The 14,605-nt window shown below is 39.3% G+C and overlaps 1 protein-coding gene across 1 annotated transcript in view; it reads left to right on the plus strand.

Moving 5' to 3' along the window:
* The window catches only part of LOC100934670 (gasdermin-D), a 62,548-nt gene that overhangs the window by 6,277 nt on the left and 41,666 nt on the right, over window positions 1-14,605 (plus strand). Inside the window, exons 3-5 of the mRNA XM_012541995.3 lie at window positions 77-257; window positions 12,797-12,965; window positions 13,768-13,870. Coding sequence (XP_012397449.2) covers window positions 77-257; window positions 12,797-12,965; window positions 13,768-13,870 — 453 coding nt within the window. The remainder of the gene's footprint in view (window positions 1-76; window positions 258-12,796; window positions 12,966-13,767; window positions 13,871-14,605) is intronic.

Below are 14,605 nucleotides of genomic sequence, written 5' to 3' on the forward strand. Positions count from 1 at the left end.
CTTTTACCTTGTTCCATGTGGACTCTTCCCAGGTTTACTGCTCTGTTTAGCTAAGGATTGGCTTCTCTCTCTCCAGAAGTGATCCAGAATGGACCATTCCACTTTAATGATGAAGAAGATGGGAAGGTGTCTGGCAGTGTGGAGGTGACTGCCTCTGTGCAGGGCAGGATTTCAGGACAGACTTCAAACAGAACAGACCTGGAGGTCAAGACTCTCATGGTGCCCCTTCACACCTGGGACTGCTTACAAAAAGAAAGGTGAGAAGAATAAACAAGATAAGGACTGAGAGCTCTGGTGACTTCTCTTTGAAGGATGAGGGAAGGTGGAGGAGGAGGAGGGAGTAAGAACAAGGGAAAGTGTACCTGGGACAACCAGAGAGAAATAGAGTAAGTTTTCCTTGTATAGGGATTGAATTTACTATATATCAACATCCACAAATGTGCTATATTGTAAGAAACATGGATAAGACCCTGTCTGTAACTCCATGGAATTCACATACTAATGAGGGGATGAGAACAATACATTTAAACCACAATTGACAATATTACATAAGAGTACAAGAAAGGTGAAAAATAAGTTCCAAGGAAGAAGATTATTCCCAACAGGATGACATCTGGAAATGTTTACTACAGGAAGGGGCATTTGAATTTAGCTTTAAAATGATGATTAGGAATTTAATAGATAAACAGAGTAAGGAAAGATGTTTTTGGAATAGGGAGCATAAAAACATAAAAAGTATTAAAGGGGTATTGTTTTTTTTAATTATTTATATCTTTTGTTTTACCCAACTGCCATACCTAAATGGCTCTCCCCAGCTAACAATCCATTCCTTGTGACAAAGAACATAAAATATAGGGAGAATATGGATCAGCAAAACAAGCCAATATGGCTACTGAGTTTGATTGTATATATAATATTCTATAACCATAGTCCCTCACCTCAGGAAGAAAGAAAGGTTCATTTTCTCATCTTATAATCTTCAAGAACAAGCTCTGTCATTTTAATTATTTAATATTAAGTTTTGGTTTTGCTTTTCCCATTTATACCATTGTAGCCATTGGGTCTATTCTTTTCTTGTTTGTGCTTATTTTAGTTTTTATCGGTTCATATAAGCCTTTCCATGTTTTTCTGAATTCTTCAAACTGTCTTTCTCTGACTAATACATTCAGGTGCTACAATTTGTTTAGTCATCTACTTTGTTTCCAATTCTTGGCTACCATAAAAAGTGCTACTATGAAGCCAACCTTCTGTTTTGAAGCTCCTTGGGGAACATATGGCTAACAACAGGACTTCCAGGTCCAAGATGTGAATATTTTAGCACCATTCCATCATTTACAAAAAGACTGAACCAATTCATAGATCCATCTCTAGTGTATTAATATCCCTATCTTTCCACAGCCACTCTAACATTGCTTGTGTCTATTTTTTGTAATCTTTGTCAATTTTTTAGATGTAAGGTGAAACCTCAGGATTTTTTTTTTTTATTTCCTTTCTGAGGGCAGTTTCAAACAGTCCTATTTAAATGGATTCTAAAGATTGTGGAATCACATGAAATAAGGTAGGAAACGTAGATGGGCATCGGATTGAAAGAAGGTCTTAAGTATCAGAAAGAGGAATTTGAATTGTATTTATAATGTAACAGGGAGTCCTTGAAGACTTTTGAGGAGAGATATGACATGACCAGATTGACAAATAAGGAAGATTAGTCTAACAGCAATATGAAGAACTGATTAAAGGAGGGAGGCAATGCAGAAGCCAGGATGGCCTATTTGAAGTCAATTGAATTAATTCATGAAGGAAGTAGTTAGGAATTGTAGTAGTAGTAGTAATTAGGATTAGTAATAATAGTAGTGTGTATTGAAAAGAGGAAACAGATGTAAAAGGTGATGAAATCAACAGTACCTGCTAACTAACTAATTAGATGGGAGAAATGAGAGAGTAGAGAGGCAGCAAGTAACTGTGTTACTAGAGAAAGAAATAAAGTCAGTAAAAGGATCTGGGTTATAGCTGAATGAACTCAATTTCTGGCTGTTAGAACTTGAAGTATCAGTGGGATATCTTATTGGAACTGCCCTGTAAATACCAGAGACAGAATCCAGGGGAAATGGCATTGGATTTAGACAATGAGGAAATAGCTTACCTTTGAGTCTCAGTTTCTTTTTTTTTTTTTTTTTTTTAAACTTGGAACTGAAACTCTATAAACTGCTGTCCTCTCCTGGCTGCTCAGTATAGATTCATTTTAAAAATGAATAATTAAAAAAAAAGTATAGTTCACCAGACTGATTTCAGAAAAGCCTCCAGGCTTTTTTTTAGAAGACTTACATGAACTGATCCTAAATGAAGTGAGCAGAACATTACACACAGCAGCAAGAAGATTATGTGATGATCAACTGTGATAGACTTGGCTCTTTTCAACAATGAGATGATTTGAGATCATTCTAGTAGGCAGATCCAATAGATCCAAAAGATGGAAAGTGCCATCCTAAGAGAGAACTATGGAGACTGAATATGGATCAAAGCATAGTATTTTTACCTCTTTTTGGTTGTTGTTGGTTTCCTTGGTTTTTTCTTTCTTTATCATGTTTTTCCCCTTTTAATGTAGTTTTTCTTGCACATCATGATGAATATGGAAATATGTTTAGAGGAACTGCACGTTTAACCTATATTGGATTGCTTGCTGTGTAGGGGAGGGAGGAAGAAGAGAGAGATAATGAGAAAGTCTTGCAAAAGTGAATGTTGAAAACTATCTTTACATGTATTTGGGAAAATAAAAAGCTATTTTTTTAAAGTATAGCTCACGTTAGCCAGGAAAATATTTTTAAAAGGGGTGTGTAGTTTTTCACCAGGGGCATGCTATAGAGAAAAGTATTTTTTCTTTGAGACTTTTGGCATTGATTATAGGTGTTATGGGGCAAAACTTGAAACAAGGTGCTAAGTCAGAGGAATTGATAGAGACAATAGTTATCTAATTTAGCATGGTTCAGCATAATTGATTTAATCCTACCTCTGGCCTAAATAATCTGGCCTATTATGGGCCAGAATTTGAAACAAGGTACTAAGTGGAATTGAGGAGAGAATGGTTAAATCTAATTTAGTATTGATTTATTCCTACAACAAATAATGGTTTCCTAGTGATATAATGATTGGCATATACTCAGTGTGGGGCATATAATCAAGAAGCTCTCAGGGCCAGAAGGACAAACACACTAGAAGCTCTTGGAGCCTCAGCCAGGATTCAGTCTGGGAGATTCAGAAGCCAGAGAAAGTGGCAAGAGTTTAAGCTCTTGGAACCAAGGAGAGAGATAGACCTCTAAGAAAGCTAACCAGGCTCCAGGAAAGGAGACAAGACTTGGAAAGAGACAATAAAGGATTTGGACTTTAATCCCTGGCTGCACTTGTGGTGATTACTGAACTGAAAGGAAGGCTGCCTCCAGAGACCCCAAGGAAACCCCCAACAAGAGAATATTGCATTTTAGAGAAGAATATTACATTTTGGCATCCAAACATGGGCAAACACGATCCTGATTTCAATGGAAAAGTCTCTGATCCTGATTTCAGTGGAAAAGTCTCCTCAACCCAGAAATTAGACAAAAATAGACAAGGAAACTTTGTTAAAGGGCTAAAGTAGTACTTCAGCTAAAATGGGACAGATGTTTAGAAAACAGCCTTCTTTTCCAATTCAAGGAAAATGTGTAGAGAGCACTGTCAGACTTATGAAAAGCCAAGGTTTGATTATAATTTAGGAGCAGATCACTGAAATTTTAGAAACTGTATAGTAAACATCTCCTTGGTTATTTAAGGAAAAAGAATTGGATCTAGAGGAGTGGAAATTAGTAGGAGAGCAATACGTCAATTCTACAATGAAAATGAACCTGACTCAATGTCCAAAGATACACTTTACATATATATAACACAACTGGCTTTAGGAAATTATTTAAGTTATAGAATAAAGAAAAAAAAAAGAAGGAGCAGGAGAGGGAGGATCCAAATAAACTAGGTGAAAAGGATGAAGAATCAGATAAGAATGGAGTTAAGTACAATTTTAAGTGTGGTGCTTCACAGCAGGAAGCATTAGGGCATTCCCCATTCCCTGACCTACCTACCTCAATTAACCCTTCATGGATGGAGGGAGAAAGAGGAGGGGGACAGGCAGTGACACAATCGGCACCACCTATGAAGCAACCTATGACAAGATTACAAAAGGCACTGGTTAAGGCAAAAAATGAAGGACAGGACATATCTGATTTAACAAATGCATACCCTGTGATTGAAGAGCTTGACTCTTCAGGTCAAAAAAGGAGAAGATACACTCCCTCTGATTTGGAAAAAATCAAAGATTTGAAAAAAGGTTGCACTCTTTATGGGGCTACATCATCTTATGTTAAGATGTTACTAGAGAATTTGGCTTATGAAATCTTAACCCCTTGTGATTGGAAATCCATAGCAAGAACACATTTGGAATCTGGACAAAATTTGTTGTGGCTTTCGGAGTATAGTGAATTATGCAAGATACAAGCCCAATAAGCAAACTAAAGTTAATATACAGATCACCTTTGGCCAACTAGCAGGTGAAGGTCAGTATGCAGAGAATTCAGCATAGATTAATTACCCCATAGGAGCGTATGAACAAATTGCTACTGCTGCAACAAAAGCTTGGGGTTCCCTCCTAGGGAAAGATCAAGGGGAAGCCTTCACAAAAATAGAGCAAGATCCCAATGAACCCTTTGCAGATTTTGTGGAAATTCTCCAGATAGCTGTCACAAGAACCACTGGAGAAAATGCAGCTACAAGAATTATGATAAGACAACTGGCTAAGGAAAACGCTACTGGAGTTTTCAGAAGAATTATATGGGGACTACACAAAGATGATCCTTTAGAGGAGATCATAAGACGTTGTGCCACAATGGGCACAAATACTTATTATACCCAGACTATGATGAACATGGGAAGATAGGGTCCCTCTTGGCAAGGGACTTCTAGAGAAACTCGTCAATGCTTTCAATGTGGAAAAATAGGACATCTGAGAGCTACCTTGCAATAGGTACAGAGATAGAGTAAGAGGACAGGGTGAGAGAAAACCCAAAACCCCATGTGCAAAATGCAACTGAGGCTTCCACTGAGCCTCAGAATGTAGATTGACCTAGGGAAATGAGAGGCAGGGCCCAGCTCCAAGCTATCATACAAACGACAGGTAGGGCATGATGGCAGCTGAGGTTACACCTTTAGAAGTTCAAGATTCTGATGTGATCAATCAGGAAAAAAGCAATCATATGGCAGAAAGGGATTACAATTGGAAAGAATAAAGACTTTTTTTTAACCCAACAGAAGGGCTATGTCCAGTGTGAGAAGCTCCAGTGTAACCCATGAAGGGTTAATTGAAGTAGGTAGGTCAGGGAATGGGGAATGCCCTAATACTTCCTGCTGTGAAGCACCACACTTAAAATTGTACTTAATTCCATCCCAGGTGATGAGAAGAGATTTAGAAAGTAGTGAAATAGAAGGGACCAGATAGGTTAACTGCTTGGGGGAGAGGATTTGCTTGTATTTCTACAGCTGGAGAAGGAATCAGATGGGTGCCAACAAGCTGAATTCACCTTGTCCATCGGAGAGAGACAGAAAAAAAAGAAAAACCTCAAAACAAAAGAGAAGACCTAAGAACAAAATGTGCAGGAATCATTGGATGCCCTAACACAAGATGAGACTACTGCAGGACTTCAAAACTTACAGGAATTATTGGATTCCTGGTACAAGAAGTAATAGACAATAGATTCCTTTTGGACAATTTCTAGGACTTATGGACATGTATAATTCCTCATGTTGTTTCATGTTGTTTATTACATCACTACTAGCCTGTGTTACTATGTGCTTATGTAATTTATATAATTATGTATAATACCTCCCATATTGATGGATTTATGTATACCTGTTTCAAGTGAGCCCCTTCGGAAACCCACTAATTTGATTTGATTTTCCATTTCCTTTGGTGTTTTCATCTCCCTTCCTGAGACATCAGGGAGGGCGTGATCACCTCATTTTATGGTGTTTTCACCCCTTTTTTGAGCAGTCAGGGAAGTCATGATCACCTCTTTTTGGGGGTTTTCACCTCCTTGAGAAGTCAGGGAGGTCATGACCCACCTATGTTCTAAATCAAAAGAACGCAAGAGATGTTATGTTCAAAAACTTGAAACAAGGTGCTAAGTCAGTGTAATTGATAGAGACAATAGTTATCTAATTTAGCATGGTTCAGTATGATTGATTTAATCCAACAAGGAGATGTTATGGATCTTGAAACAAGGTACTAAGTGGAATTGAGGAGACAATGGTTAAATCTAGTTTAGCACTGATTTATTTCTACAACAAATAGTGGTTTCCTAGTGATATAATGACTGGTGTATACTCAGTGTGGGGCATATAAACTAGAAACTCTCAGGGCCAAAAAGGACAAGTGCACTAGAAGCTCTTGGAGCCTCAGCCAGAATTCAGTCTGGGAGATTCAGAAGCCAGAGAAAGCAGGAGGAGCTTAAGCTCTTGGAATCAAGGAGAGAGATAGACCCTCAAGAAAGCTAACCAGGCCCCAGGAATGGAGACAAGACTTGGAAAGAGACAGTAAAGGATTTGGACTTTAATCCCTGGCTGCACTTGTGATGATTACTGAACTGAAAGGAAGGCTGCCTCCAGAGACTCCAAGGAAACCTCAACAAAAGAATATTGCATTTTAGAGAAGAATATTACAATAGGACCAAAGATTTGGAGCAGAAAGGGAATTGAGATGTCATCTAGTCTCATTCCTTCATTCTGCAGATGAGTAAACTGAGGCTCAGAGTAATTGCCTTTGAAGCTAGCACATTGTCTACTGCCACAGGGGATAGATAGACTTATTCTGTTTTGTGTATAGAGGGAAAAATACTTTTGATTCTTCCTCCCCTATACATGAAAGAGTGGGCAAGAATGATCTCATTAACTAGTTCTACAGGATTGATTCCAAAGGAAGGGGAACAGTTTCAAAAGCTAGCAAGCACTTGAGACATATCCTTATGGACTGAGAGTGAGCCTGGGATGGCAGAAAGGCAATTTTCCCCGTTACATCTTTATCTCACTGATTTGTGATTGGCTCATCAAGTATGCAGCCTGAGCTCATTCATTTATTTTGTAATTCCTGACCTGTCCTCAATCAAGAAGCTTCCTGATTATTGCTGGTGGGTTACCTATTTTCCTGGATAAACTACTTAGCTAAGAGACTGTCTATACTTCTTCCCTCTTTAGTACAAGCTAGGTAGCAGCCTCATCACTAACTAGATAGCAGTAAATCATTCAACATAGCATCTACCATAGCAAAAGATTTAAAGAGAAAGGGATCTTTATTGTTGTTCTGTTATTTCAGTCATGTCCAGCTCTTCATGACCACATCTGGACCACATTGGGCCAGCTCATTTTGCAGAGGAGGAAATTGAGGCAGATAGGGTTAAGTAATTTGCCCAGAATCACATAGCTAGTAAGTGTCTGAGGCCAGATTTGGACTCAGGTCTCCCTGACACCAGGCCTAGAGCTCTATCCACTGTACTACCTAGCTACCCCAAGAGGGCCATGTATTCCAAGCTTCATTTGACAGAAAGAAATTGAGGCACAAGGAACTCTAGACACATGCCAAAATCAAGTATCACTAATGGAACCTCCCTTTCTTCATTCACAAAACAGAGTTTGTTATGGGAAAAACCTTTTAAAATCTCTAAGTGTTAGAGAAATGGCCATTAAAACATGGCAAGTGGGGGATTACCAGGCTAACTGTAAAAGCAGTTAGGCATTAGCTATTGTGATACCACATAAAAGAATGAGAAGGGAAGGGAAATAAGCCATTAACTGGCAGACTAACTCCAAAGAGATTTAGTATGCTAAAAAAAAAAAAAAAAAAAAAAAAAGTTAGCTTATGAAGTATACTTAAGTTTTTTGGTAGGGAAAATAGAACCTCTGGGAAATGAATGTTAATATCTTAACTTGGCTATCTAATTGGATACAGTAATAGAGGGGTTGTAATGATTTGATCAATGCAAGATATTGATTAAGAATTCTACCAAAACATTGATGCATTGTTGGTGGAGTTGTGAGTTACTGCTGTCGGAGGCCAGATTGAACATAGGTTTTCCTGACCCCATACTTGATACTCTAATCACTGTACCATCAAAAACAAAGATTACAACCCTATCAAATGGAGGGGGAAACACAAAATAATTGTAATTGAATGTTGCAAAATTATAAAAAATAAATTTGGCTCCAAAGAAGAGATATGACAAGATATTTTCCCTGGTTCTTTACAGAAGTTGAGGACAATAATGTGGAATATTGCAAGTAATGGCAGTTTTCTTCAAGATGCTGATGGATTTTACTGAATATTTTTCTTTTCTTCCTCTTTTTTTTTTTTAATCTTTGTTGTAATGGATGATTTTCTGGAAGGAGGAGAAGAAAGTCCACAGGGAGCAAATCTAGGTGAAGTAAAAGCAAAAATTATACGTGAAAAATCTTTTTAAAAAAAACTTCTCTGAGTACTTTTTCTCACTTGTACCTACCATAGTCCAACTCCAATTCTCATTCATGTGCATGTAGGAAAGGCACTAACTTTCAAACCAAAGCATCTGAGTCCAAATGTTATTACCTGTTTGAGGCTGGATGAATCACTTAACTTTTCCAGGCCCCAGTCTCCTCAATTATAAAAATAGGAGGTTGAACTAGAGAACTTCTAAGGTCCCTTGCCTCTAATCTATGATTCTGTAATAAAATCTTTTAGGAATTTGAGAAGGGAAACAATATATTCTGCTGAGACAGGGAAGGCTTCATCCTTAAAGTTCAGGTCTTAAAAGGAAGACAGAGACTTCATGAGATATAGATGAGGAGAGAGAGGGTGATATCCTAAGTACCTGGGGCAGCCTGAGTAAAACAGGAATCAGGAGCGGTGCAAAGAGAAATGAGGTCAGAGTTAGTTCAGATAGGTTATGGAGGAGCCAAAAAAGAACTGTGGGAGATAATTCCAGCCCCAGGTTGGAGCTAGCTTTGTGGAATCTAAGGGACCTGAGAAAGGAATCCAGTCAGGTGCTCTGCCTGATTAGGAGTCCTCTTTATAGTATCCCACCTGTGCATAAATGCCTCCAGCAAGAGGGAAGGTTACTTCACCAGGTAACCCTTCCTTTACTTAATGGTTATAACTGTTAGGAAGTTCTTTACTCTGAGCTGAATTTCCTGGTGAATTCCTTGAGCTGGTCCCCCTCTGGGGCTGGAAGGGAACAAATTTATCCCTTCTGCCTCACATCAATCTCTTATATATCTATATCTATATGTTTGTTTTGTTGTTGTTGTTTTTTGTTTTTGTTTTTGTTTGTTTTTCTGAGGCAATTGGAATTAAGTCACTTCCCCAGAGTCACACAGCTAGGAAGTGTTAAGTGTCCAAGACTAGATTTGAACTCAGGTTCTCCTGACTTCAGGGCTGGTGCTCTATGCACTGTGCCACCTAGCTGCCCCTCCATATATTTTTAAGACAGATCCTCATGTCCCCTACAAACTCTCTCTACTCCATACTAAAGAAATCCAGTTCCTTCAGCTGTTTCTGTCCCATTTAATTTTTTTTCCCAAGCTCACCATCATCTTGATGGCCCTTCTTTGGATGGCTCTCCCTTAATATTATTGAGGTTGGGAAAGTGTTGGTATAATGGGGCTAGAATATATTGGGATTACAGGCTAGTATTGTGGGTTGCTTCAAAAGAATTTGTAGGCTTAGACCACTCCAAATCAAAGGGCAAAGATTTGATTATTCTGCTAAGAGCAGGCTAAATTCATAAGGAGTTTTTGGGAGGAGAAAGTGTTTGTTTTAGCAATTAACAAGGAGAAAGCAAAATCCTTTGCAGAGATGCCATTAAAACATGGCAAGTGGGGGATTACCAGGCTAACTGTAAAAGCAGTTAGGCATTAGCTATTGTGATACCACATAAAAGAATGAGAAGGGAAGGGAATAAGCATTAACTGGCAGACTAACTCCAAAGAGATTTAGTATGCTAAAAAAAAAAAAAAAAAAGTTAGCTTATGAAGTATACTTAAGTTTTTTGGTAGGGAAAATAGAACCTCTGGGAAATGAATGTTAATATCTTAACTTGGCTATCTAATTGGATACAGTAATAGAGGGGTTGTAATGATTTGATCAATGCAAGATATTGATTAAGAATTCTACCAAAACATTGATGCATTGTTGGTGGAGTTGTGAACAAATCCAACCATTCTGGAGAGTAGTTTGGAACTATGCTCAAAAAGTTATCAAACTGTGCATACCCTTTGATCCAGCAGTGTTACTACTGGGCTTATATCCCAAAGAGATTATAAAGAAGGGAAAGGGATCTGTATGTGCACGAATGTTTGTGGCAGTCCTTTTTGTAGTGGCTAGAAACTGAAACTGAATGGATGCCCATCAGTTGGAGACTGGCTGAATAAATTGTGGTATATGAATATTATGGAATATTATTGTTCTGTAAGAAATGACCAAGAGGATGATTTCAGAAAGGCCTGGAGAGACTTACATGAACTGATGCTGAGTGAAATGAGCAGGACCAGGAGATCATTATATACTTCAACAACAATACTATATGATGACCAGTTCTGATGGACCTGGTCATCCTCAGCAACGAGATCAACCAAATCATTTCCAATGGAGCAGTAATGAACTGAACCAGCTACGCCCAGAGAAAGAACTCTGGGTGATGACTAAAAACCATTACACTGAACTCCCAATCCCTATATTTATGCCCACCTGCATTTTTTATTTCCTTCACAAGCTAATTGTACAATATTTCAGAGTCTGATTCTTTTTGTACAGCAAAATAACGATTTGGTCATGTATACTTATTGTGTATCTAATTTATATTTTAATATATTTAACATCTACTGGTCATCCTGCCATCTGGGGGAGGGGGTGGAGGGTAAGTGGTGAAAAATTGGAACAAGAGATTTGGCAGTTGTTAATGCTGTAAAGTTACCATGCATATAACCTGTAAATAAAAGGCTATTAAATTAAAAAAAAAAGAATTCTACCAAAGACTTCCACCTGGGGTAAGACTATAATAAAGGTTCACTTGAGACCAGAAAAGGAAAATGATAAATGTTGGAGGGAATGTGGGGGAAATGAGACATTAATGCATTGTTGATGATATTCTAGAGTAATTTGGAGCTATGCCCAAAGGACTATGAAATTAAGTGGTACCTTTCTTCTTATAGTTAATTTTTTTTTAGGATACTAAATCCCTTTCAAGATTTGTCCTGCCAATTGATGCCTTCTTCTTTGTCAAAAGATAGGTTTAGAAGAGGTTCCAGGCAAACTGAAGAGATACAATAGACACCAGGAATGGTAAATATGGAATAGATTTGGGAAAGCATATAGTTAGCAAGGAAAGAGGTTTTAGCAATTAACAATGGAAAAGACAAGTTCCCTAGTGGGACACACAATTAACCAGGAGAAAGGAAATACTCCATGACGTGGGAGTATACCATTGGTAGGCAAAATCCTAAAAAGGATTTAGCATCCGAAAAGAGTTAGTTAGCTATATAACAAGGAGAAAGACACCATAAGAAAGCGCACCAGGGCAAGCTAATCCAAAAGGGATTCAGCAAAAAATGGCACAGGCCATGGACAGATTTATAGGGGAAATTAATCTCTTTGGTCTGACAACATAACTTGGCTCTCTGATTAGATAAAGTAAGGTAGGCTTAGTCAAGAAAGAACTCCAGAAAAGTGGGACAGCAAGGTTGAGCTGATCCCCAAAATGGCCTTCCCTGCTTGCCTCAGGAGTAATCTTACCAGTTCTTTAGGCTTTCTCTGCCAATCCCATCAATAGACCCAAGACCTCATCAGAAAGGATTTATGATGAAAAACGCTATCTATACTCAGAGAAAGAACTGATTATGTCTGAATACGGAATGAAGCATACTTAAAAAAAAAAACCACCTTATTTTTCTTAAGGTTATTTTGTTAGTGGACAGAGTTCTATGTTTTCATTCACAACAAGACTTTTATAAAAATGTTTTATATAACTTCATATGTGACTTCAAAATGCAGCAGGGAAGAAGTAGGAAGGAAGGAAAAAGGAGAATGTGGAACTCAAAGTTTAAAAAAAATGTTAAAAAAAAAAGTTTTATATATAACTGTAGGGAATAAATAAATAAATAAAGCTTCCAAAAAAAAAAAAAAAGGTCCCTTTGAACAAAAGATCTAGTCAAAATCCAAAAATTCACTTATAATCCTATCAGTGCTCTTCCTTGCTTGCCTCAGAGAAGTTACTAGGCTTCCAGAGTCTTGACATTAATTCAATCTCTCAAACTCAACTTTCCTCTTGCTAGCTAAAGCTATCATCAATATTCCTGTTAAAATGTAATTGACTGTGGGGCAGCTAGGTGGTGAAGTGGATAGAGCAGCATCCCTGAAGTCAGGAGGACCTGAGTTCAAATCTAGTTCAAATCAGACACTTAACACTTTCTACCCCCAAATTGCCTCAGCAAATAAATAAATAAATAAAATTAAAATGTGTTTGAGTTCAGAGAAGGCAGGGCTCCTTTTGGTTCCAATCACAGCTTTAGTCCTCCAAACATATGCACAAACCATCCTGAACCTAAAACACTAATTGACACCATATTCACTCCCCAAGGCACTAGCATAGTGAAATCCAAAGATTCTATACCCTCAGGTGGCCCTGAAGAAGGTCATAGCTGAGAAGCATGAGAGGGAATCCCAGATCTCTTACCTGCTTTATTCCCTCTTTCTCTCCCACAGGACACTGAAGAAACCAGAGCCCTCTATCTTTCAGGAGCTTCGGAAACGGAACGAGGACATCTATGTTGTCACAGAAGCTGTCAAGACCCAGAAAGAAGCCGTTCTGAAGAGGTCCAGAAATACAGAAGGCTTTGGGAAGTTCACCATTCCTGGGGCCTCATGTTTTCAGGTTAGAACTCACACCCTCAATAGGTGGGGGCAGGAAAGGGGAAAGATCTGAATCCTCCAACACCCCTTGACCTTCCAGACTTAGTTCATAACCCCAGAGACCCCCAGGAGGCAAAGATCTAGGCCTGAAAACTCTGCAGGCCCCTGTCCCTTTCCTGCATCCTGTTGGGTGCTAATCCATTAAAAATAACAAGATTTATTGTGGGTAATGGGCTTGGTCAGCTCTCTGCCATTTTCAGGGCTGTGGCTAATCATCAAGCAGCAGATAATCCAAGAGAAGTTCAGTTGGAGTTGGAATGCAGCATGACCAGTCAGGGGCTGATTCATTTCCTTCCTCATGACTCCAAGAAGATCCTTTAAACCTGATGAGAGTTGGCTTAGGGACCCCTGCAGAAAACTGAGAGAGAATTGTTGTCCTAAGTCACATATGACCAGGCCCAACCCAGGTTGGCTCAAAGCTTCTGTGCTGGCCTCCTGTGTCTTCTTGGTCCCTCTCTCTCCACTCCAGAGAACTTGGGGAGAGGAGGGAAGGAGAGTACGTCCTGCCCAGACTCCATCCCAGTTCTACATTTCCTTCTAGTCCACTCCCCAATATTGATATCCCTGCTGTAAGCCTAGCCATCTCTGAGCACTGGCTTTAGACCCCAAAGATCTGAGACCACATTCCAGCTGTGACCTTGGGCAAGTCCTTCATCTCTCAGAGATGGGATTTCCTGAGAATGAGAGGGTTGGATGGGCTGACCTCTGGGGACCCTCCCCAGTTCCAGATCTCTGATTTCTTCCCTCTTTCCTTCTCTCCCCAGGGTCAGGGGGAGGGTCACTTAAAGGCAGTGAAGACAGTGACTGTCCCTGAGGGCAGTATACTTGCTTTCCAAGTTGCCAAGTTGATTATCCGGAACCACTGGAGTAAGTTGAATCCAAAGGACTGGGGTGGGGAAAATAGAGAGGTTGGGAAAAATTCATTATAAACAAGCTTCCTTCAACAAAGGTCTGAGGGGAGAAGGAGTCATAACTATAGTACATCTCCTGGTGTTTGGAGAACCCAACTGCCCAACTGCCTGGGTAGATGGCAATGCAGAGACCACCTATCCCTTTCTACCACACACAGTTACTCTTAGGTGGGAGGGCCACTTCCAGGCTCCAACAGGGGGATGGGGAAAGGAGGTTAGTCAATAGCCTACTACCAAGGAGAGGGGCCAGAAGAGGTTTGGGGGCACCAGAGAATAGGTCTTTTTCTTTTTCCTTCACCTCCTTCTAGGCATACTCTTTTTCTGGATTACCATAAATTTCATGCCATTTGGAGAAAATAGAAACTTCAATACTTGTAGTTCAAGGGTTCCCCCTCTCCTTAATGGATCTGTCCCTTCCACAGACACTGCTAACATCTTAGGACATGGTGTCCAAGATTGTGCTGGTCAAAAATTCATCCCCCCGTGTCGATATCTTCACTGAGCTAGACTGGCCCGCAGACAATAGACCTAGGCTTCTACTGGAAGCTTTCTAGCTTACTCTCGCAGTTAGCATAGAATCTGATACATAGACAAATATTTATTGATCAATCAATACTCAAAGCAGTAGGACCAACATCTGTTCCATTAGCAAGATCCCCATTTCCCAGTGAGACATGCCTGAGTATAACTG

Source organism: Sarcophilus harrisii, chromosome 1 (assembly GCF_902635505.1).
Source record: "Sarcophilus harrisii chromosome 1, mSarHar1.11, whole genome shotgun sequence".
Classification (NCBI taxonomy): domain Eukaryota; kingdom Metazoa; phylum Chordata; class Mammalia; order Dasyuromorphia; family Dasyuridae; genus Sarcophilus; species Sarcophilus harrisii.